At 46.2% G+C, this 22,972-nt stretch overlaps 1 protein-coding gene across 1 annotated transcript in view; it reads left to right on the forward strand.

Moving 5' to 3' along the window:
- LOC144480691 (uncharacterized) overlaps nt 1-22,972 on the forward strand; it is a 72,299-nt gene that overhangs the window by 27,528 nt on the left and 21,799 nt on the right. The window contains exon 3 of the mRNA XM_078200286.1: nt 4,837-5,956. Coding sequence (XP_078056412.1) covers nt 4,837-5,956 — 1,120 coding nt within the window. The remainder of the gene's footprint in view (nt 1-4,836; nt 5,957-22,972) is intronic.

Consider the following 22,972-nt stretch of genomic DNA (forward strand, 5'->3'; position numbering starts at 1 on the left):
GGTGGAAATTAGAAATAGTAAGGAGAAAAAGTCACTGATAGGCGTAGTCTATAGACCACCAAATAATAACATCACGGTGGGGCGAGAAATAAACAAAGAAATAAGTGATGCATGTAAAACTGGTACAGCAATTATCACGGGGGATTTTAATCTACATATCAGTTGGTCAAACCAGGTCAGTCAAGGCAGCCTTGAGGAGGAGTTCATCGAATGTGTCCGCGATAGCTTCCTTGAACAGTATGTAATGGAGCCTCCGAGGGAGCAAGCTATCCGAGATCTGGTCCTGTGTAATGACAGTAAGAAGTTTAACAACACCAGGTTAAAGTCCAACAGGTTTATTTGGTAGCAAAAGCCACACAAGCTTTCGGAGCTCTAAGCCCCTTCTTCAGGTGAGTGGGAATTCTGTTCACAAACAGAGCATATAAAGACACAAACTCAATTTACATGAATAATGGTTGGAATGCGAATACTTACAACTAATCAAGTCTTTAAGAAACAAAACAATGTGAGTGGAGAGAGCATCAAGACAGGCTAAAAAGATGTGTATTGTCTCCAGACAAGACAGCCAGTGAAACTCTGCAGGTCCACGCAACTGTGGGGGTTACAAATAGTGTGACATGAACCCAATATCCCGGTTGAGGCCGTCCTCGTGTGTGCGGAACTTGGCTATCAGTTTCTGCTCAGCGACTCTGCGCAGTCGTGTGTCGCGAAAGCCGCCTTGGAGAACGCTTACCCGAATATCAGAGGCCGAATGCCCGTGACCGCTGAAGTGCTCCCCAACAGGAAGAGAACAGTCTTGCCTGGTGATTGTCGAGTGGTGTTCATTCATCCGTTGTCGCAGCGTCTGCATGGTCTCCCCAATGTACCATGCCTCGGGACATCCTTTCCTGCAGCGTATCAGGTAGACAACGTTGGCCGAATTGCAAGAGTATGTACCGTGTACCTGGTGGATGGTGTTCTCACGTGAGATGATGGCATCTGTGTCGATGATCCGGCACGTCTTGCAGAGGTTGCTGTGGCAGGGTTGTGTGGTGTCCCCACACCCCCACTTCTTGCCTTCAAACAGCCGCACAACCTCAAACAGACCATTGTCCGCAGCAAACTACCCAGCCTTCAGGAGAACAGTGACCATGACACCACACAACCCTGCCACAGCAACCTCTGCAAGACGTGCCAGATCATCGACACGGATGCCATCATCTCACGTGAGAACACCATCCACCAGGTACACGGTACATACTCTTGCAATTCGGCCAACGTTGTCTACCTGATACGCTGCAAGAAAGGATGTCCCGAGGCATGGTACATTGGGGAAACTATGCAGACGCTGCGACAACGGATGAATGAACACCGCTCGACAATCACCAGGCAAGACTGTTCTCTTCCTGTTGGGGAGCACTTCAGCGGTCACGGGCATTCGGCCTCTGATATTCGGGTAAGCGTTCTTCAAGGCGACCTTCGCGACACACGACTGCGCAGAGTCGCTGAGCAGAAACTGATAGCCAAGTTCCGCACACACGAGGACGGCCTAAACCGGGATATTGGGTTCATGTCACACTATTTGTAACCCCCACAGTTGCGTGGACCTGCAGAGTTTCACTGGCTGTCTTGTCTGGAGACAATACACATCTTTTTAGCCTGTCTTGATGCTCTCTCCACTCACATTGTTTTGTTTCTTAAAGACTTGATTAGTTGTAAGTATTCGCATTCCAACCATTATTCATGTAAATTGAGTTTGTGTCTTTATATGCTCTGTTTGTGAACAGAATTCCCACTCACCTGAAGAAGGGGCTTAGAGCTCCGAAAGCTTGTGTGGCTTTTGCTACCAAATAAACCTGTTGGACTTTAACCTGGTGTTGTTAAACTTCTTACTGTGTTTACCCCAGTCCAACACCGGCAACTCCACATCCTGTGTAATGAGACAGGAATAATTAATGATCTTACAGTTAGGGATCCTCTCGGAAGAAGCAATCACAGTACGGTTGAATTTAGTTTGAATGTGGTTTGAATGGAGCGTGAGAAGGTAAACAAAGGAGACTATAAAGGGATGAGGGAGGAGTTGGCTAAGGTAGACTGGGAGCAAAACCTTTATGGTGGGACAATTGAGGAACAGTGGAGGACTTTCAAAGCGATCTTTCACAGTGCTCAGCAAAAGTATATACTAGTGATAAGGAAGGACTGTAGAAAAAGAGATAATCCACCATGGATATCTAAGGAAATAAAGGAGGCTATCAAATTGAAAGAAAATGCTTACAAAGTGGCAAAGATTAGTGGGAACCGAGAGGATTGGGAAATCTTTAAAGGTCAGCAGAAAGCCACGAAAAAAGCTATAAAGAAAAGTAAGATGGATTATGAGATAAACTAGCTCAGAATATAAAAACAGATAGCAAAAGAGTGGCTAAAGTAAACATTGGTCCTTTAGAGGATGAGGAGGATGTAATAACTGGAAATGAGAAAATGGCTGAGGCATCGAACAGGTATTTTGTGTCAGTCTTCACAGTGGAAAACACAAATAACGTGTCAAAAATTGAAAGGAAGGCTATGGCAGGTGAGGACCTAGAAACTATCATTAACACGAGAGAGGTAGTGTTGGCAAGTTAATGGGGGCTAAAGGTAGACAAGTCTCCTGGTCCTGATGGAATACATCCCAGGGTACTACAAGAGATGGTGGGGGAAATAGCAAATGCACTCGTGATAATTTACCAAAATTCGCTGGACTCTGGGGTGGTTCCCGCAGATTGGAAAACAGCAAATGTGACGCCACTGTTTTAAAAAGGAGGTAGACAAAGGGCGGGTAACTATAGGCCGGTTAGCTTAACTTCTGTAGTAGGGAAAATGCTTGAATCTGTCATCAAGGAAGAAATAGCGAGACATCTGGATATAAATTGTCCCATTGGTAAGACGCAGCATGGGGTCATGAAGGGTAGGTCAATTTTGACTGATTTGATGGAATTCTTTGAGAACATTACATGTGCAGTGGACAATGGGGAACCTGTGGATGTGGTGTATCTGGATTTCCAGAAGGCATTTGACAAGGTGCCGCATCAAAGATTGCTACATAAGATAAAGGTGCACGTTGTTACGGGTAACGTATTAGCATGGATAGAAGATTGGTTGACTAACAAAAAGCAAAGAGTGGGAGTAAATGGGTGTTTTTCTGGTCAGCAATCAGTGTCCGGTGGTGTGCCTCAGGGATCAGTGCTGGGACCGCAATTATTTACGATTTAGATAGATGATTTGGAGTTGGGGACCAAGTGTAGTGTATCAAAATTGGCAGATGACACTAAGATGAGTGGCGAGCAAAGTGTGCTGAGGATGCTGAAAGTCTGCAAAGGGATATAGATAGTCTAAGTGAGTGGGCGAGGGTCTGGCAGATGGAGTACAATGTTGGTAAATGTGAGGTCATCCATTTTGGTAAAAAATTGCAGCATGCTGCTGTGCAGAGGGACCTGGGTGTCCTTGTGCAGGAATCACAAGCAGTTGGTTTGCAGGTGCAGCAGGTAATTAAGAAGGCAAATGGAATTTTGTCCTTCATTGCTAAAGGGATGGAGTTTGAAAACGGCGAGATTATGTTGCAGCTGTATAAGGTGCTGGTGAGGCCACACCTGGAGTACGGTGTACAGTTTTGGTCTCCTGACTTGAGAAAGGATATACTGGCACTGGAGGGGGTGCAGAGGAGATTCACTAGGTTGATTCCGGAGTTGAGAGGGTTGGCTTATGAGGAGAGACTGAGTAGACTGGGGCTATACTCATTGGAATTCAGAAGAATGAGGGGCAGATCTTATAGAAACATATAAGATTATGAAGGGAATAGATAAGATAGAAGCAGGGAAGTTGTTTCCACTGGCGGGTGAAACTAGAACTCGGGGGCATGGCCTCAAAATAAGGGGAAGCAGATTTAGGACGGACTTGAGGAGGAACTTCTTCACACAAAGGGTTGTGAATCTGTGGAATCCCCTGCCCAGTGAAGCAGTTGAGGTTACCTCATTGAATGTTTTTAAGGCAAGTATAGATTAAATTTTGAACAGTAAAGGAATTAAGGGTTATGGTGAGCGGGCGGGTAAGTGGAGCTGAGTCCACGAAAAGATCAGCCATGATCTTATTGAATGGCGGAGCAGGCTCGAGGGGCCAGATGGCCTACTCCTGATCCTAGTTCTTATGTTCTTAAAAAGATGCAAGTGAGTATGTCCAGGGTGCGTGGAGTCCTTAATTATGCCGGCTGCTTTTCCGAGGCAGTGAGAAGTGTAGACGGAGTCAATGGATCTGAGGCTGGTTTGCGTGATGGATTGGGCTACGTTCCTTTGTAGTTCCTTGCAGTCTTGGCCAGATCAGGGACCATACCAAGCTGTGATGCAACCAGAAAGGATGCTTTCTACGGTGCATCTGTAAAAGTTGTTGAGAGTTGTGGATGACCTTTGGGAATGATAGGGAAGAATATTCAATCGAAACTAGAATTGTTCTGAGTTTCTACACTGCACTGACTGATTTCTTTTGAAACCTCCTTTTACAGGATATCAGAAGAAGAAAGATTTACAGACACACATCTCAAACTAAATGTCACATTTCGATTCGACAGAGTCACTCAATTCATCGGGACCTGAATAACATTGGCCTTTGAATCTAGAAGAAAGAAGATTTGTTAGTTCTCTCTGCTTCAGGAAGCTTTAAACATCAGCGTCACTGGAAAAACACCGAGAGACACACACACACACACCCGAGTGAGTGTGTTCCAGTGCAGTGAGTGTGGAAAGAGCTTTAACCAGTGACACAGCCTGAAAATACACCGCAGCACTCACAGTAGGCAGAAGCACTTCACGTGTTGGTGTGTGGGTGAAGTGCCAACGTATCATTGGCCCCGGAGAGTCACAAGGACCGCTGGACCATGGAGAAACCGTGGGATTGTGGGGAAAGATTCGGGTGCCTGTCTGAACTGGCAGCTCATCAACATGTTCAGATCGGGGAAACGCCACTCAAGTGTTCGGTGTGTGGGACAGGGTTCAGCGATTCGCGGCAGCTCCAAGCACACCAGCGCGTCCACACCGGGGAGAGGCCGTTCGCCTGCTCCCAGTGTGGGAAGGGATTCAGTGATTCGTCCAACCTGCTGAGACACCAGCGCGTCCACACCGGGGAGAGGCCGTTCGCCTGCTCCGTGTGTGGGAAGGGATTCACTCAGTTGTCTACTCAGTTGCTACACCAGCGGGTCCACACCGGCGAGAAGCCGTTCCGGTGCTCTCAGTGCGGGAAGGGATTCACTCAGTCATCCAACCTGCTGTTACACCAGCGGGTTCACACCGGGGAGAGGCCGTTCACCTGCTCTGCGTGCGGGAAGGGATTCACTCGATTATCCAGCCTGCAGAGACACCAGCCAATTCACAGCGGGGAGAGGGCATTCACCTGCTCCGTGTGTGGGAAGGGATTCACTCAGTCATCCCACCTGCTGACGCACCATGCCACCCACAGCAATGAGAGACCCTTTAAATGCTCTGACTGTGGGAGCGGATTCAAAAGCTCTCGGGAACTAATGTCCCACCAGCGCATTCACACTGAGGAGAGACCGTTCAGCTGCTCTCTCTGCGCAAAGAGGTTTAGAACGTCATCCAACCTGCGAGTGCACCAACGGATTCACAGCGGGGAGAGACCATTCATCTGCTCTGACTGCGGGAACGGGTTCAGCGATTTATCCAGCCTGCGGACACACCAGCGAATTCACACCGGGGAGAGGCCGTTCACCTGCTCCGTGTGCGGGAAGGGATTCACCAATTCATTCAACTTTGTGACGCACCAGAGAGTTCACACCGGGGAGAGGCCGTTCACCTGCTCTCAGTGTGGGAAGGGATTCACTCACTCGTCCCACCTGCAGAGACACCAGCGAATCCACACCGGGGAGAGACCATACACCTGCTCTCAATGTGGGAAGGGATTCAATCAATTGTCCAACCTGCAGACACACCAGCGAGTTCACAAGTGATTAGTGGGGTCAGATTCTGCTTGTTAGTCACATCCAGGACTGAACCATGTTCATTCTGACATCCTCTGTTCCCTTAGCTTGAGTAAGAAGTCTCACAACACCAGGTTAAAGTCCAACAGGTTTATTTGGTAGCAAACGCCACTAGCTTTCGGAGCGCTGCTCCTTCGTCAGGTGAGTGGGAGTTCTGTTCACAAACAGGGCATACAGAGACACAAACTCGATTTACAGAATAATGATTGGAATGCGAGTCTTTACAGCTTGACACATTTATTTTTAAAATAGTTTCTTTCCTAATGTTTAGGATTAAAGGGTTGGTTTCCTCAGGATGTGGCTGACATTTAAATGGACTGTAAATTAATATAGGACAGAGATATGTCTAGTGTTATTATATGGTACAGTTTAGATATATTATTTATAGTTCTGTAATAAAATACATTTATCATTATATCTAGTCTTGTAATGTAATGCTGTAGCGATCTTGTATATTTTCAGTCAGAGTCACTAGAGCACAGAAGGAGGAAACGTGAGGTCATCCATTTTGGTCGGAATAACAGCAAAATGGACTATTATTTAAATGGTAAAACATTGCAGCATGCTGCTGTGCAGAGGGACCTGGGTGTCCTTGTGCAGGAATCTCAAGGAGTTGGTTTGCAGGTGCAGCAGGTAATTAAGGCGGCAAATGGAATTTTGTCCTTCATTGCTGGAGGGATGGAGTTTAAAAACAGCGAGGTTATGTTGCAGCTGTATAAGGTGCTGGTGAGGCCACACCTGGAGTACGGTGTACAGTTTTGGTCTCCTTACTTGAGAAAGGATATACTGGCACTGGCTGAGGAGATTCACTAGGTTGATTCCGGAGTTGAGAGGGTTGGCTTATGAGGAGAGACTGAGTAGACTGGGGCTATACTCATTGGAATTCAGAAGAATGAGGGGAGATCTTATAGAAACATATAAGATTATGAAGGGAATAGATAAGATAGAAGCAGGGAAGTTGTTTCCACTGGCAGGTGAAACTAGAACCGGGGGCATGGCCTCAAAATAAGGGGGAGCAGATTTAGGACTGAGTTGAGGAGGAACTTCTTCACACAAAGGGTTGTGAATCTGTGGAATTCCCTGCCCAGTGAAGCAGTTGAGGCTGCCTCATTGAATGTTTTTAAGGCAAGGATGGGTAAATTTTTGATTTGATTTATTATTGTCACATGTATTAGCATACAGTGAAAAGTATTACTTCATTCGTGTTATACAGACAAAGCATACAAAGTAAAGGAATTAAGGGTTATGGTGAGCGGGCGGGTAAGTGGAGCTGAGACCATGAAAAGATCAGCCATGATCTTATTGAATGGCGGAGCAGGCTCGAGGGGCCAGATGGCCTACTGTCCTAGTTCTTATGTTCTTATACACAGTGCTGGCTGAATGAGTCCGCAGGGTATTAGAAATACCCTGGACATCACTGGCACGAATTGGAGAGCACTACCCATGTCCTTCCCATCCTCCTTCATTCCTCCATTCTTCCCTCCCTCCCTACCTATTTACAAAAATAAGGTAACCGAACCAGTACAGTTTTGGTCACCTAGTTACAGGAAGGATGTAAATAAGGTTGAAAGAGTGCAGAGAAGGTTCACAAGGATGTTGCCGAGACTTGAGAAGCTGAGTTACAGAGAGAGATTGAATAGGTTGGGACTTTATTCCCTGGAGCGTAGAAGATTGAGGGGAGATTTGATAGAGGTGTATAAGATTTTGATGGGTATAGATAGAGTGAATGCAAGCAGGCTTTTTCCGCTGAGGCTAGGGGAAAAAAAAACCAGAGGGCATGGGTTAAGGGTGAAAGGAGAAAAGTTTAAAGGGAATATTAGGGGGGGGCTTCTTCACGCAGAGAGTGGTGGGAGTGTGGAATGAGCTGCCTGATAAAGTGGTAAATGCGGGGTCACTTTTAACATTTAAGAAAAACTTGGACGGGTTCATGGATGAGAGGGGTGTGGAGGGATATGGTCCAAGTGCAGGTCAGTGGGACTAGGCAAAAAATGGTTCGGCACAGACAAGAAGGGCCAAAAGGCCTGTTTCTGAGCTGTAATTTTCTATGCTTCTATGGTTCTAACCACTGTGGCAAAGTGAAAAGAATATTTTATTGCCCAAAGTTGGAAAAAGTTCAGATAGTTCTTATCCCAAGTGCCACACTGCAGCTCAAGTTAAACGTTAATGTAGTGTCAAAATTTCGTGTTTATATCATTCTTGTTAATAAGTATTTTTTGTTGAATTTTACTGACTGCTACAACATCAAAACACAATGTTTTAAATACAAGATAATTATAAACATAGTGGAGAACATGCCCCTGTCTACATCAATGGGGATGAAGTAGAAGGGGTCGAGAGCTTCAAGTTTTTAGGTGTTCAGATCACCAACAACCTATCTTGGTCCCCCCCATGCCGACACTATAGTAAGGAAAGCCCACCAATGCCTCTACTTTCTCAGAAGACTAAGGAAATTTGGCATGTCCGCTAAGACTCTCCAACTTTTACAGATGCACCATAGAAAGAATTATTTCTGGATGTATCACAGCTTGGTATGGCTCCTGCTCTGCCCAAGACTGCAAGAAACTACAAAAGGTCATGAATGTAGCCCAATCCATCACGCAAACCAACCACCCATCCACTGACTCTGTTTGCACTTCCCACTACCTCAGGAAACGCAGGTAGCATAATCAAGGACCTCACGCACCCTGGACATTCTCTCTTCCACCTTCTTCCGTTGGGAAAAAGATACAAAAGTCTGAGGTCACGTACCGACCAACTCAAGAACAGCTTCTTCCCTGCTGCTGTCAGGCTTTTGAATGGACCTACCTCGCATTAAGTTGATCTTTCTCTATACCCTAGCTATGACTGCAACACTACATTCTGCACCCTCTCCTTTCCTTCTCTATGAATGGTATGCTTTGTATAGTGCGCAAGAAACAATATTTTTCACCGTATGTTGATACATGTGACAATAATCAATCAAATCAAAATAACCGAAGAACATAATTGAAGTGAACAACATATTTATGTTGGCACAGTGGTTCGCACTGCTGCCTCACAGCGCCAGGGACCCAGGTTCGATTCCAGCCTTGGGTCACTGTCTTGTGTGGAGTTTGCACTTTCTCCCCGTGTCTGCATGGGTTTCCTCACACACTCTAAAGATGTGCAGGTTAGGTTGATTGGCCGTGCTAAATTGCCCCTTCGTGTCAGGGGAATTAGCAGGGTAAATGTGTGGGGGTTACAGGAATAGGGCCTGGGTGGGATTGTGGTACAGACTCAATGGGCTGAATGACCTCCTTCTGAACTGTAGGGATTCTATGATTTGAACAGGATTATTTTTAAATGAGTACAAAGCAAAAATAACATAAATGTATTTTTAAAATCTTGCTATCATGTCCTAAAGCAGAGATGATGTGGAGATGCCGGTGTTGGACTGGGGTGAACACAGTAAGAAGTCTCACAACACCAGGTTAAAGTCCAACAGGTTTATTTGGTAGCAAATACCATAAGCTTTCGGAGCGCTGCTCCTTCGTCAGATGGAGTGGAAATGTGCTCTCAAACAGGGCACAGAGACACAAAATCAAGTTACAGAATACTGATGAGAATGCGAATCCCTACAACCAGCCAGGTCTTAAAGATACAGACAATGTGAGTGGAGAGAGCGTTAAGCACAGGTTAAAGAGATGTGTATAATACACATGTGTACAATACACATCTCTTTAACCTGTGCTTAATGCTCCCTCCACCCACATTGTCTGTATCTTTAAGATCTGGTTGGCTTTAGGGATTCGCATTCTAATCAGTATTCTGTAACTTGATTTTGTGTCTCTGTGCCCTGTTTGAGAGCACATTTCCACTCCATCTGACGAAGGAGCAGCGCTCCGAAAGCTTATGGTATTTGCTACCAAATAAACCTGTTGGACTTTAACCTGGTGTTGTGAGACTTCTTACTAAAGCAGAGAGGCAGCTGAAAGCTTCTGCCCACGAGAATGTTCAATACTTGTTTCCAAGCCATTTTTAAAAAATTAATTCATGGGCCATGGGCATCACTGGCTGGCATTTATTGCCTATCCCTGGTTGCTTTTGGAGGGCAGTTGAGAGTCAACCACATTGCTGTGGCTCTGGAGTCACATGTAGGCCAGACCAGGTCAGGGTGGCAGATTTCCTTCTCTGAAGGGATATTAGTGAACCAGATGGGTTTTTTCCGACAATCAACAGTGGTTTCACCGTCATCAGTAGATTCTTAATTCCAGATATTTTTCATTGAATTCAAATCCCACCAGCTGCCGTGGGTGGGATTCGAACACGGATCCCCCAGAATGTTGGCTGAATTTCTTGATTAATAGTCCAGCAATAATACCACCATAGAGTCATAGAGATTTACAGCATGGAAACAAGCCATTCGGCCCAACTTGTACATTCCGCCCAGTTTTTAATCACTAATCTAGTCCCAATTGCCCACATTTGGCCCATATCTCTCTATACCCATCTGACTGTCTAAATGTTTTTTAAAAGACAAAATTGTACCCGCCTCTATTACTACCTCTGGTAGCTCATTCCAGACACTCACCACCCTCTGAGTGAAAATATTATCCCTCTGGACCCTTTCGTATCTCTCCCCTCTCACTTTAAACCGATGCCCTCTAGTTTTAGACAACCCTACCTTTTGGAAAAGATGTTGACTATCTAGCTGATCCATGCCCCTCACTATTTTATAGACCTCTATAAGATCATCCCAAAGTCTCCTACGCTCCAGGGAAAAGAATTCCCAGTCCATCCAGCCTCTCCTAAGAACTCATCGCCATCCCTGATTGAAGTTTTCTGGAAGGTTTAAATTTTGCACGGCCTCGAATGTGAACTCATGGAAATCATAGAAACCCTACAGTGCAGAAGGAGGCCATTCGGCCCATCGAGTCTGCACCAACCCCAATCCCACCCAGGCCCTACCCCCACATATTTACCCGCTAATCCCTCTAACCTACGCATCTCAGGACTCTAAGGGGCAATTTTTAACCTGGCCAATCAACCTAACCCGCACATCTTTGGACTGTGGGAGGAAACCGGAGCACCCGGAGGAAACCCACGCAGACACGAGGAGAATGTGCAAACTCCACACAGACAGTGACCCGAGCCGGGAATCGAACCCGGGACCCTGGAGCTGTGAAGCAGTAGTGCTAACCACTGTGCTACCGTGCCGCCCCCTCTCAACCTTGTGTAATAAAGTCCCCAACTCATCATCCGTGAAGTTCTGACTTCTCTTCTTCATGGGACATCGTTTTAGGGTAAGCGGCAGGAAATTCAGAGGGGAATTGAGAAAAAAAACCTTTTTCACTCAGAGGGCAGTGGGAATCTGGAATGCACTGCCCAGGGTGGTAGTCGAGGCCAGTAACCTTACAACCTATAAAAAGAATTTGGATCAGCACTTGAAATAGCATAACATTCATGGATATGGGGCAAGTGCTGGAAAATAAGATTAGTGCGACTTTAGTAGTAGATATTGTCGGTGCAGACTCAACAGGTCAAAGGACCTTCTCTGCACTGTATGACTCTAATTTATTTAATGGACCTAGAAGTCTTACTCCCCATTTTATGTGTCCAAATGTTGGTGTGCAGATCACCAACAACCTGTCCTGATTTCCCCCCCCCCCCTCCCCCACACCGATTGCTATAGTTAAGAAAGTCCACCAATGCCTCTACTTTCCCAGGAGGCTAAGGAAATGTCTGCTACAACTCTCAGCAACATTACAGATGCACCATAGAAAGCATCCTCCCCAGGCGGCACAGTGCCAGGGACCCAGGTTCAATTCTGGCCTCATAGTCACTGTCTGCGTGGAGTTTGCACATTCTCCCTGCCTCTGTGTCGGTTTCCTCCGGGTGCTCTGGTTTCCACCCACACTCCAAAGATGTGCAGGTTAGGTGAATTGGCCATGCTAAATTGCCCCTTTGTGTCAGGGGGCTCGCAGATAAAATACATGGGGTCACGGAGATAGGGCCTGGGATCGTTGTCGATGCAGGCTCAATGGGTCAAATGACCACCTTGTGCACTCTAGGGATTTTAAGATTCTATGATCACAGCTTGGTATGGCTTCTGCTCTGTCCAATGTTTCCTCTTCTAGGGCAATCTAGACCAAGAGGTCACAGGTATAGGTTGAGAGGTGATAGATTTAAAATTGAGATGAGGAGGAACTACTTCTCGCAGAGGGTGGTGAATTTGTGGAACTCGCTGCCCCACAGTGCGGTGGAGATTGAATTGTTGAATAGTTTCAAGAGGGAGATAGATATATTTCTGATTTTTAAAAACAACAGGTTCAAGGGATATGGGGAACAGGTGAGGAGGTAGATTTGAGACCAGGGAGAGATCAGCCATGATTTTGATTTTGATTTGATTTATTATTGTCGCACGTACTACCAGACAGTGAAAAGTATTGTTTCTTGCGTGCTATACAAAGCATACCGTTCATAGAGAAGGAAACGAGAGAGTGTAGAATGTAGTGTTACAGTCATAGCTAGGGTGTAGAGAAATGATCAACTGAATGCAAGGTAAGTCCATTCAAAAGTCTGACGGCAGCAGGGAAGGAGCTGTTCTTGAGTCGGTTGGTACGTGACCTCAGACTTTTGTATCTTTTTCCCCATGGAAGGAGGTGGAAGAGAGAGTGTCCGGGGTGCGTGGGGGCCTTGATTATACTGGCTGCTTTGGCGAGGCAGTGAGAAGTGCAGACAAAGTGGATGGATGGGAGGCTGGTTTAGAAACATAGAAAAACTACAGCACAAACAGGCCCTTCGGCCCCACAAGTTGTGCCGAACACATCCCTACCTTCTAGACCTACCTATAACCCTCCATCCTATTACGCTCCATGTACTCATCCAGGAGTCTCTTAAAAGACCCTATTGAATTCGCCTTCACCACCACTGACGGCAGCCGATTCCACTCGCCCACCACCCTCTGTGTCAAAAACTTACCCCTAACATCTCCCCTGTACCTACCCCCCAGCACCTTAAACCTGTGCCCTCTCGTAGCAGACATTTCCACCCTGGGAAAAAGCCTCTGAGAGTCCACCCGATCTATGCCTCTCAACATCTTATACACCTCTATTCGGTCTCCCCTCATCCTTCGTCTCTCCAAGGAGAAAAGACCGAGCTCCCTCAGCCTATCCTTATAAGGCATGCCACTCAATCCAGGCAACATCCTTGTAAATCTCCTCTGCACCCTTTCAATCTTTTCCACATCCTTCCTATAGTGAGGCGACCAGAACTGAGCACAGTACTCCAAGTGGGGTCTGACGAGGGTCCTATATAGCTGCATCATTATCCCTGGACTCCTAAACTCAATCCCTCGATTGCATGATGGATTGGGCTACATTCACGATCTTTTGTAGTTCCTTACAGTCTTGGGCAGAGCAGGAGCAATACCAAGCTGTGATACAACCAGAAAGAATGCTTTCTCTGGTGCATCTGTAAAAGTTGGTGAAAGTCGTAGTTGATGTGCCAAATTTCCTTAGTCTGCTGAGTTGAATCTGACTGAATCTGAGTTGATCTGGTTGAATGGCAGAGCAGGCTCAAAGGGGTGAATTTGCCTACTTCTGTTTCTGATTCCTATGGTCCCAACAAAACCCAGATGGACAAGGCCTGACAAATTCGGCTCAACATAAAATTGGTCACTTTTAAAACTGCTTTGAGGAGGTTACCAACAGGGACACATACCAGAACTGTCTGGCATATCAAAGGGGGGGTAATTCACTTTTAACAATAGGGAAGTCAACGAGATCCGAAACAAGAACCCAGACCTCTTGCATATTGAATAGAGAGGCTCAAACTTTACAATGGAAGAGTTATTAGAGCCCGAAACCCATCAGGAGGTACTCAGCCAGAAGACATTAGGATTATGTATTCCCTAGTTTCAGCCAGAATCCCTGCTGTTAAAGAGATATGTGCAACTGGGGATGACGTGGCCGAACCTCAGTGGGTGTTGTGACCACACCCCCCCCCCACATTGGCCGAAGGCCAGGTAACATTCAAAGGAAGGAGGAGGATAAAAACAGCCATTTTCAAGACAGACTCCACCAAACCTACTGTAATCTAGGACGACACAAGAGGGCGTGCGAGATCCACCTTCATGCTAAGAAGACCCTGAGGTCATCTGTCGCCGTGAGCTCAGTGAATTGATTTGATTTTAGTCATAGTCATAGAGGTTTACAGAATGGAAACAGGCCCTTCGGCCCAACTTGTCCATGCCGCCCCTTTTTTTTAAACCACTAAGCTAGTCCCAATTGCCCGCCTTTGGCCCATATCCCTCTATACCCATCTTACCCACGTAACTGTCTAATCGCTTTTTAAAAGACAAAATTGTACCCGTCTCAACTACTACCTCTGGCAGCTTGTTCCAGACACTCACCACCCTCTGTGTGAAAAAATTGCCCCTCTGGACACTTTTGTATCTCTCCCCTCTCACCTTAAACCTATGCCCTCTAGTTTTAGACTCCCCTACCTTTGGGAAAATATGTTGACTATCTAGCTGATCTGTGCCCCTCATTATTTTATAGACCTCTATAAGATCACCCCTCAGCCTCCTACGCTCCAGAGAAAATAATTCCCAATCTATTCAGACTCTCCTTATAACTCAAACCATCAAGTCCCACTAGCATCCTAGTAAATCTTTCCTGCACTCTTTCTAGCTTAATAATGTCCTTTCTACGATAGGGTGGCCAGAACTGTACTGTACACAGTGCTCCTTCCTAAAGGTGGCTTTAAATGAATAATTAACAACTTATTTTATTCAACCAACCCGGGAACTTTAACAAAACCAGTAACAATTTTAATTAAAGGATGGCTCGACTGAAATGCTGTTCAAATAAAGATAAGGATCATTTATTGCCAAAACAGTAATAACAGAATCTTAGTCACTCTCAAAAAAACTAGATACAACCAGGTCTGGTGGCTTGGAACAGATTTGGAGGTTCTTCTGTAGTTGTCCGCTGTCTGTAAGCGCTGTCCGATTGGGTACTTTTCACTGGTTGAATGGTGAGTTCTCTTAAGGCACATCTGAAGTTGGCAGAGTTAAGAACTAACTGTTGATCGAACTGCCTTTAACTGCTTCAGCTGATCTGACCCTGGTTCTGGCTCAAGCAATGTTCGATTTGAGTTGATTTATTATTGTCACATAGAACAGTACAGCACAGAACAGGCCCTTCGGCCCACGATGTTGTGCCGAGCTTTATCTGAAACCAAGATCGAGCTATCCCACTCCCTATCATCCTGGTGTGCTCCATGAGCCTATCCAATAACCGCTTAAATGTTCCTAAAGTGTCTGACTCCACTATCACTGCAGGCAGTCTATTCCACACCCCAACCACTCTCTGCGTAAAGAACCTACCTCTGATATCCTTCCTGTATCTCCCACCACGAACCCTATAGTTATGCCCCCTTGTAATAGCTCCATCCACCCGAGGAAATAGTCTTTGAACGTTCACTCTATCTATCCCCATCATCATTTTATAAACCTCTATTAAGTCGCCCCTCAGCCTCCTCCGCTCCAGAGAGAACAGCCCTAGCTCCCGCAACCTTTCCTCATAAGACCTACCCTCCAAACCAGGCAGCATCCTGGTAAATCTCCTCTGCACTCTTTCCAGCGCTTCCACATCCTTCCTATAGTGAGGTGACCAGAACTGCACACAATACTCCAAATGTGGTCTCACCAAGGTCCTGTACAGTTGCAGCATAACCCCACGGCTCTTAAACTCCAACCCCCTGTTAATAAAAGCTAACACACTATAGGCCTTCTTCACAGCTCTATCCACTTGAATGGCAACCTTTAGAGATCTGTGGATATGAACCCCAAGATCTCTCTGTTCCTCCACAGTCTTCAGAACCCTACCTTTGACCCTGTAATCCACATTTAAATTAGTCCTACCAAAATGAATCACCTCACATTTATCAGGGTTAAACTCTATTTGCCATTTTTCAGTCACATATATTAGCATTTAGTGAAAAGTATTGTTTCTTGCGCGCTATACAAAATATGCCATTCAGAAAGGAGAGAGTGTAGAATGTAGTGTTACAGTCATAGCTAGGGTGGAGAGAAAGATCAACTTAGCGCGAGGTAGGTCTATTCTGATGGCAGCAGGGAAGAAGCTGTTCTTGCATCAGTTGGTATGTGACCTCAGACTTTTATATCTTTTTCCTGGTGGAAGATAGTACATCCGAGATGCGTGGGGTGCTTAGTTATACTGGTTGCTTTGCCGAGGCAGTAGGAAATGTAGAGAAAGTTAATGGATGGGAGGCTGGTTTGCGTGATGGATTGGGCTACATTCATGACCTTTCATCCTTTCTTGCGGTCTTGGGCAGAGCAGGAGCCATACCAAGCTGTGATAAAGCCAGAAAGAATGCTTTCTATGGTGCATCTGTAAAAGTTGGAGAGTCATAACTGAGATGCTATGACAATTGAATTCAACAGCCCAATCGATTTCACCAGACTGGGTAGTATCTATTTCTCAGGCAATTAGCTTACTTTGGGGAAAGTTAACTTCATCCATTGTGTAAAAATTGTTTCTTTAACCTCAGTGTTTTTAATAAAGCTAACTTTGAACCAGAGTCCTTTGTCTTTTTACGAAAGTAAAGGCACCTGAGCAAATGTGTAATAAACAGGTCCAAGTGTCTGTATAGAATATTGTACAGACAACACGGGTGTTATAAAACAAACACTGCTCACCCCAGTGTCTGCCATGCATGGGACTTCCCTTTAATCAGAGCCATCAGTGGATCCTGTTCCTGATGCAGGTTACTGTGGGACAAATGTCACTCAGAGTCCAGAGTTAGTGAAAGTATAGAATCAGAGAAGGAGACCATTTGGCCCATCAAGTCTGCACTGACAACAATCCCACCCAGGCCCTATCCCCGAAACCCCACATATTTACCCCGCTAATCCCTCTAACCTACGCATCCCATTTAGCAGAGCCAATCAACCTAACCCGCATATCTTTGGCGTGTGGGAGGAAATCCGAGCAACCGGAGGAAACCCACACAGGCACATACGCAGAGGGACCTGGGTGTGCAAGTCCACAGATCCTTGAAGTCACAGGTGGAGAAGGTAGTGAAGAAGGCATATGGCATGCTTGCCTTTATAGGACGGGGCATAGAGTATAAAAGTTGGGGTCTGATGTTGCGGTTGTATAGAACGTTGGTTCGGCCGCATTTGGAATACTGCGTCCAGTTCTGATCGCCACACTACCAGAAGGACGTGGAGGCTTTAGAGAGAGTGCAGAGGAGGTTTACCAGGATGCTGCCTGGTATGGAAGGGCTTAGTTATGAGGAGAGATTGGGTAAACTGGGGTTGTTCTCACTGGAAAGACGGAGGATGAGGGGTGACCTAATAGAGGTGTATAAAATTATGAAAGGCATAGATAGGGTGAACGGTGGGAAGCTTTTTCCCAGGTCGGTGGTGACGTTCACGAGGGGTCATAGGTTCAAGGTGAGGGGGGGGGGGGGGGGTGGTGGTTTAACACGGATATCAGAAGGATGTATTTTACACAGAGGGTGGTGGGGGCCTGGAATGTGCTGCCAAGCAAGGTGGTGGAGGCGGACACACTGGGAATGTTTAAGACTTATCTAGATAGCCACATGAATGGAGTGGGAATGGAGGGATACAAAAAAATGGTCTGGACCAGGGAGCGGCGCGGGCTTGGAGGGCCGAAGGGCCTGTTCCTGTGCTGTATTCTTTGTTTTTTGTACATAGACGGTGACCCAAGCCGGGAATCAAACCTATTACTCCTATAATATTATACAATTACAAATATAATAATATTTGGACGTTGTGGAAAAGCTCGAAGGGGTACTTCACTTTTAACAATTGGGAAGTTAACATAACCTGAAACAAGAACCCAGACCTCTTACATATTGAATAGACAGGCTCAAACTTTACAATGGAAGAGTTTGTACAGCCCAAAACCCATCAGGAGGTCTCAGCTAGAAGACATTAGGATTGTATATTCCCTAGTTTCAGCCAGACTCCCTGCTATTAAAGAGATATGTACAACTGGGATGACCAGGCCTAACCTCAGTGGGTGTTGTGACCATCCCCCTATCCCCCAACATTGGCCGAAAGCCAGGGAACATTCAAAGGAAGGAGAAGGATAAAAACAGCCATTTTCAGGACAGACTCTGTGAAAAAGCAACCCTGTGAAAAAGAAACATCACTCGAAAGGTACTTAGAAAGTGATCATCTCCTTCAGAAGCTCATAAATCTGTCAAAACAATCAAGCTAAAATTTCGCAGGGTAGCTGAAGAAACAAACTGCATGACAAAATACATTCGTGTTTTAAACACAACCAAAAACTACCATACCTGTCAAAACTAATGAATCTCGCACTGATTTGGGAATCTTTACTACAAACACACAGTTCACTGAAGCATCTCAAAGAGCAGTTACAATAACATACATTCTTACACAGTACAATTACACAGAAACATAGAAAATAGGAGGCGGCCATTTGGCCCTTCGAACCTGCTCCGCCATTCATTTTGATCATCAAATTCAATATCCTGAACCCCCTTCCCTCTCCCCCACATCCCTTGATCCCTTTAGCCCCAAGAGCTATATCTAATTTCTTCTTGAAATCACACAATGTATTGGCCTCAATTATTTTCTGTGGGAGTGAATTTCACACATTCACCACCCTCTGGGTGAAGAAATTTCTCCTCGCCTCAGTCCTAAAAGGTTTACCCCCCATCCTCAAACTATGATCTCCTAGTTCTGGACTCCCCCCACCATCGGGAACATTCTGAATCTACCCTGTCTAACTGTGTTAGAATTTTGTAAGTTTCTATGAGATCCCCTCCAGCTCTTCTAAACTCCAATGAATATAATCCTAACCGACTTAGTCTCTCCTCATATGACAGATCTGCCATCATAGGAATCAGCCTGGGAAACATTCGCTGTGCCCCCTCTCTACCAAGGATACCCTTCCTCAGTTAAGGACACCAAAACTGCTCACACACTATAGAATTGCAGTAAAACATCCCTATTTCTGTACTGAAATCCTCTCACTATGAAGGCCAACACGCCATCTGCCTTCTTTACTGTCTGCTGTACCTGCACGCTTACATTCAGTGACTGATGAATAGGTGATGCGCGTTATCACACACGAGGCTTGAGATGCTCAAGGAAATAAAGGCTTTTATTTACTATTACAACGAAGCTACCATGTATAGTACACGATCCCAGACTGAGGGGTCCCAGACAGAGCAGTGACCTTTATACCTCTCCCAGGAGGCGGAGCCCGACTGGGATGTACCATAATAACTATAATACAGGTGTAACAGCCCAACAGTAACAAGTAGAACAACCCATCCCTAACCCCAACAGCAACATATATACATACTCGTAGTACTGGCCAGACCCTGGCTCAGTACTACCTAGTGGGAACCAACGATGGTTCACCACATTCACCCCTCCTTTGAAGACAAAGGCCGGCGGGGTACAAAAAAAAAGAATAATTTGTCATCAGTCTATAAGTTCAGACGGTCAGGGGGACCGCACCATCGTTGTGACCTCCTCAACACCGGTGATGACACCGGAATAGGCACTCGCGGTGGCGTTCTCCCCAAGGCGATGTCCAACGGTTCCTCCACAGTCTCACGGGCCGGCTGACCCCGAGGTGATGATAATCCGTTGAGTTCCGACACGCCCTGAAGTGGTGACCATCTCCTGGACTCAGGCAAGCTGTACACGGGAGTAAAAGGGTTAAGTAATGGTCCCGATGCTGCCCGCGCCGTGTCAGGAGGGGAAACAATAGTTGGGGGGTCTCTAACAGGAGGTATGGGAGCGACAGTGGTTTCTACGTCCCCTGCTGGCGCCAGGTCTCGAATCGAGACCGTGTCCTCTCGCCCGTCAGGGTATGCCACATAGGTATACTGAGTGTTGGCGTGGAGGAGATGGACCTGTTCCTGGAAGTAAGTTTGGATCGGCATACCTTCGAATAGTGCCCCTTCTTACCGCAGGCGGAGCACAACACAGCTTTAGCGGGACATCGCTGCCGAGTGTGCTTCACTCCCCCACAGAAGTAACACAGCGGGCCGCCTGGAGCTGCTGCCGTCGTCAGGCACGAGTGTGGGCACGCCCTCACGCAGCTTTTCGAACCCGAGGGACGAGGAGGGATCAGCGACTGCTCCTGCCACGTTGTCTCCACGTGGTCTTCGGGATACAATACTAGGCTTTTGGAAGCCGTCTCCAACGTATCCTCTAGTCCTATCGACTTAGTGAGATCAAGATTACCTTGCTCCAACAGTCTGAGTCGGATATAAGATGATCCGATTCCCGCCACAAACGCATCTCGAGCGAGGTCGTTCATGTTCTGGTCTGCCGACACTGCTTTGCAGTTACAGCCCCTGGCTAGCTGTAGGAGCTCGTCCGCGTACTCTTCCGTTGTTTCGCCGGGCTGCCGTCGTCGAGTGGCTAAGAGGTATCGAGCATGCATCTCGTTTGGCGGTTTAATGTAACACTTCTTAAGAAGCTCGAGGGCCCTTGTGTAGTCGGTGGCCGCACGGATCGCGAGATATACGGTGTCGCTTACCCTCACGTGGAGGACCCGGAGTCTGTCGTTGGTGACCGCTGCGGAGGCTGCAAGGTAGTCCTCAAAACATTTCAACCAGTGGTCGAAGGTGTTAGAGGCGCCCGCCGCACGTGGATCCAGTGTAAGACATTCGGGTTTTAACATTTGCTCCATACTCTCCGTATCGTTTTCTTTTTTTTTTAACGACGAGAGTTTAATTAATAGTAAATAAAATTGATGCGCGTTATCACACACGAGGCTTGAGATGCTCAAGGAAATAAAGGCTTTTATTTACTATTACAACGAAGCTACCATGTATAGTACACGATCCCAGACTGAGGGGTCCCAGACAGAGCAGTGACCTTTATACCTCTCCCAGGAGGCGGAGCCCGACTGGGATGTACCATAATAACTATAATACAGGTGTAACAGCCCAACCCTAACCCCAACAGTAACAAGTAGAACAACCCATCCCTAACCCCAACAGCAACATATATACATACTCGTAGTACTGGCCAGACCCTGGCTCAGTACTACCTCGTGGGAACCAACGATGGTTCACCACAATAGGACACCAAGGTCTCGCTGAATATCCACCTCTCTCAATTTACACCCATTCAAGTAATAATCCGTCTCATTATTGCTACTGAAGTGGATGACCTCACATTTTAACCACATTATACCGCATCTGCCATGCTCGTGCGCACTCACTCAGCCTTTCCAAATCACACTGAAGCAACTCTGCATCCTCCTCACAGCTCACAACTTTGTATCATCTGCAAATTTGGAAATAATACATTTAGTTCCCTCTTCCAAATCATTAATGTATCATGTGAACAGTTGGGGGTCCTAGCACAGATCCTTGCAGTGCCCCACTGGTCACTGCTTGCCAATCAGAAAATGACCCATTTAAGCCAACTCTTTGCTTCCTATCTGCTAACCAGCTTTCTATCCATCTCAAGACACGACCCGCAATCTCATGCATTTTAACTTTACCTAGTAGTCTGCCATATGCGACCTTGTCAAAATCCTCCTGAAAGTCTAAATAAACCACATCTACCGGTTTTCCTTGGTCAACTCTACTAGTTACATCTTCAAAGAACTGCAATAGATTCATCAAGCATGATTTCCCCTCTGCAAATCCATGCTGACCTTGTCTGATTACACTGTGGAGGATTAACCAGACAATGCACGGTGAGTACTCAAATCTTTTATTACCTGTTAGCAAGGAGAACAGACACAGTGAATTTCACTATGATGTTCTGTGGATTCATACAGAAAATGTAAGTTATAGTTCACTTGCTCTTTGGAATTTTGTTACTGAAAGGGTCTTCTTTTCAGCCTGGGAACACAGTGTTTATGAAACTAACACAAAGTTTAGATTAGTAGCTTATCCTGAGTACACAAGCACTGGCCTCACTGAAGACCTTGTTTGCTAATAAGCATTTGCCATTACTTGAGAGAGTTGTTGGGCGGCACGGTAGCACAGTGGTTAGCACTGCTGCTTCACAGCTCCAGGGTCCTGGGTTCAATTCCCGGCTCGGGTCACTGTCTGTGTGGAGTTTGCACATTCTCCTCGTGTCTGCGTGGGTTTCCTCCGGGTGCTCCAGTTTCCTCCCACAGTCCAAAGATGTGCGGGTTAGGTTGATTGGCCAGGTTAAAAATTGCCCCTTAGAGTCCTGGGATATGTAGGTTAGAGGGATTAGCGGGTAAAATATGTGGGGGTAGGGCCTGGGTGGGATTGTGGTCGGTGCAGACTCGATGGGCCGAATGGCCTCCTTCTGCACTGTAGGGTTTCTATGATATTCTATGATGATGATAACTTAATTTCCACAATTGTTGTAACTTTAATTTTCCGTATCAGCATCTTTGCTTTTAACTATAATTCCACCAGTCCCAGCAAGCTCATGGTGCTTTATTTGAAGTGAGCACCCTTAATCTTGCAGAACAAAGTGAATTAAATATTTGGCCATAGCTGGAAACACAACTTAATTTCCACAGTACCACTGCTTTCCAAATGCTGACTTATGAAATGGTCGGCACGATGGCACAGTGGTTAGCACTGCTGCCTCACATCACCAGGATCCCAGGTTCAATTCTGGCCTTGGGTCAGTGTGTGTGTGTGTGTGGAGTTTGCACGTTCTCCCTGTATCTGCACGTCTTTCCTCCGGGTGCTCCGGTCTCCTCCCACAGTCCAAAGATGTGCAGGTTAGGTTGATTGGCTATGCTAAATTGCCCCTTAGTGTCAGGGGGATTAGCAGGTTAAATGCATGGAAATAGGGCCTGGGTGGGATTGTGGTCGGGTACAGACTTGATGGGCCGAATGGCCTCCTTCTGCACTGTAGAGATTCTATGATTCTAAGATAATGGACCTCAGCAACGACCAACATCACTGGTCTATAGTTCCCTGCTTTCTCTCTACCTCCCTTTTTCAATAATGGGCTTACATGAC

This window comes from Mustelus asterias, chromosome 30 (assembly GCF_964213995.1).
Source record: "Mustelus asterias chromosome 30, sMusAst1.hap1.1, whole genome shotgun sequence".
Taxonomy (NCBI): Eukaryota; Metazoa; Chordata; class Chondrichthyes; order Carcharhiniformes; family Triakidae; genus Mustelus; species Mustelus asterias.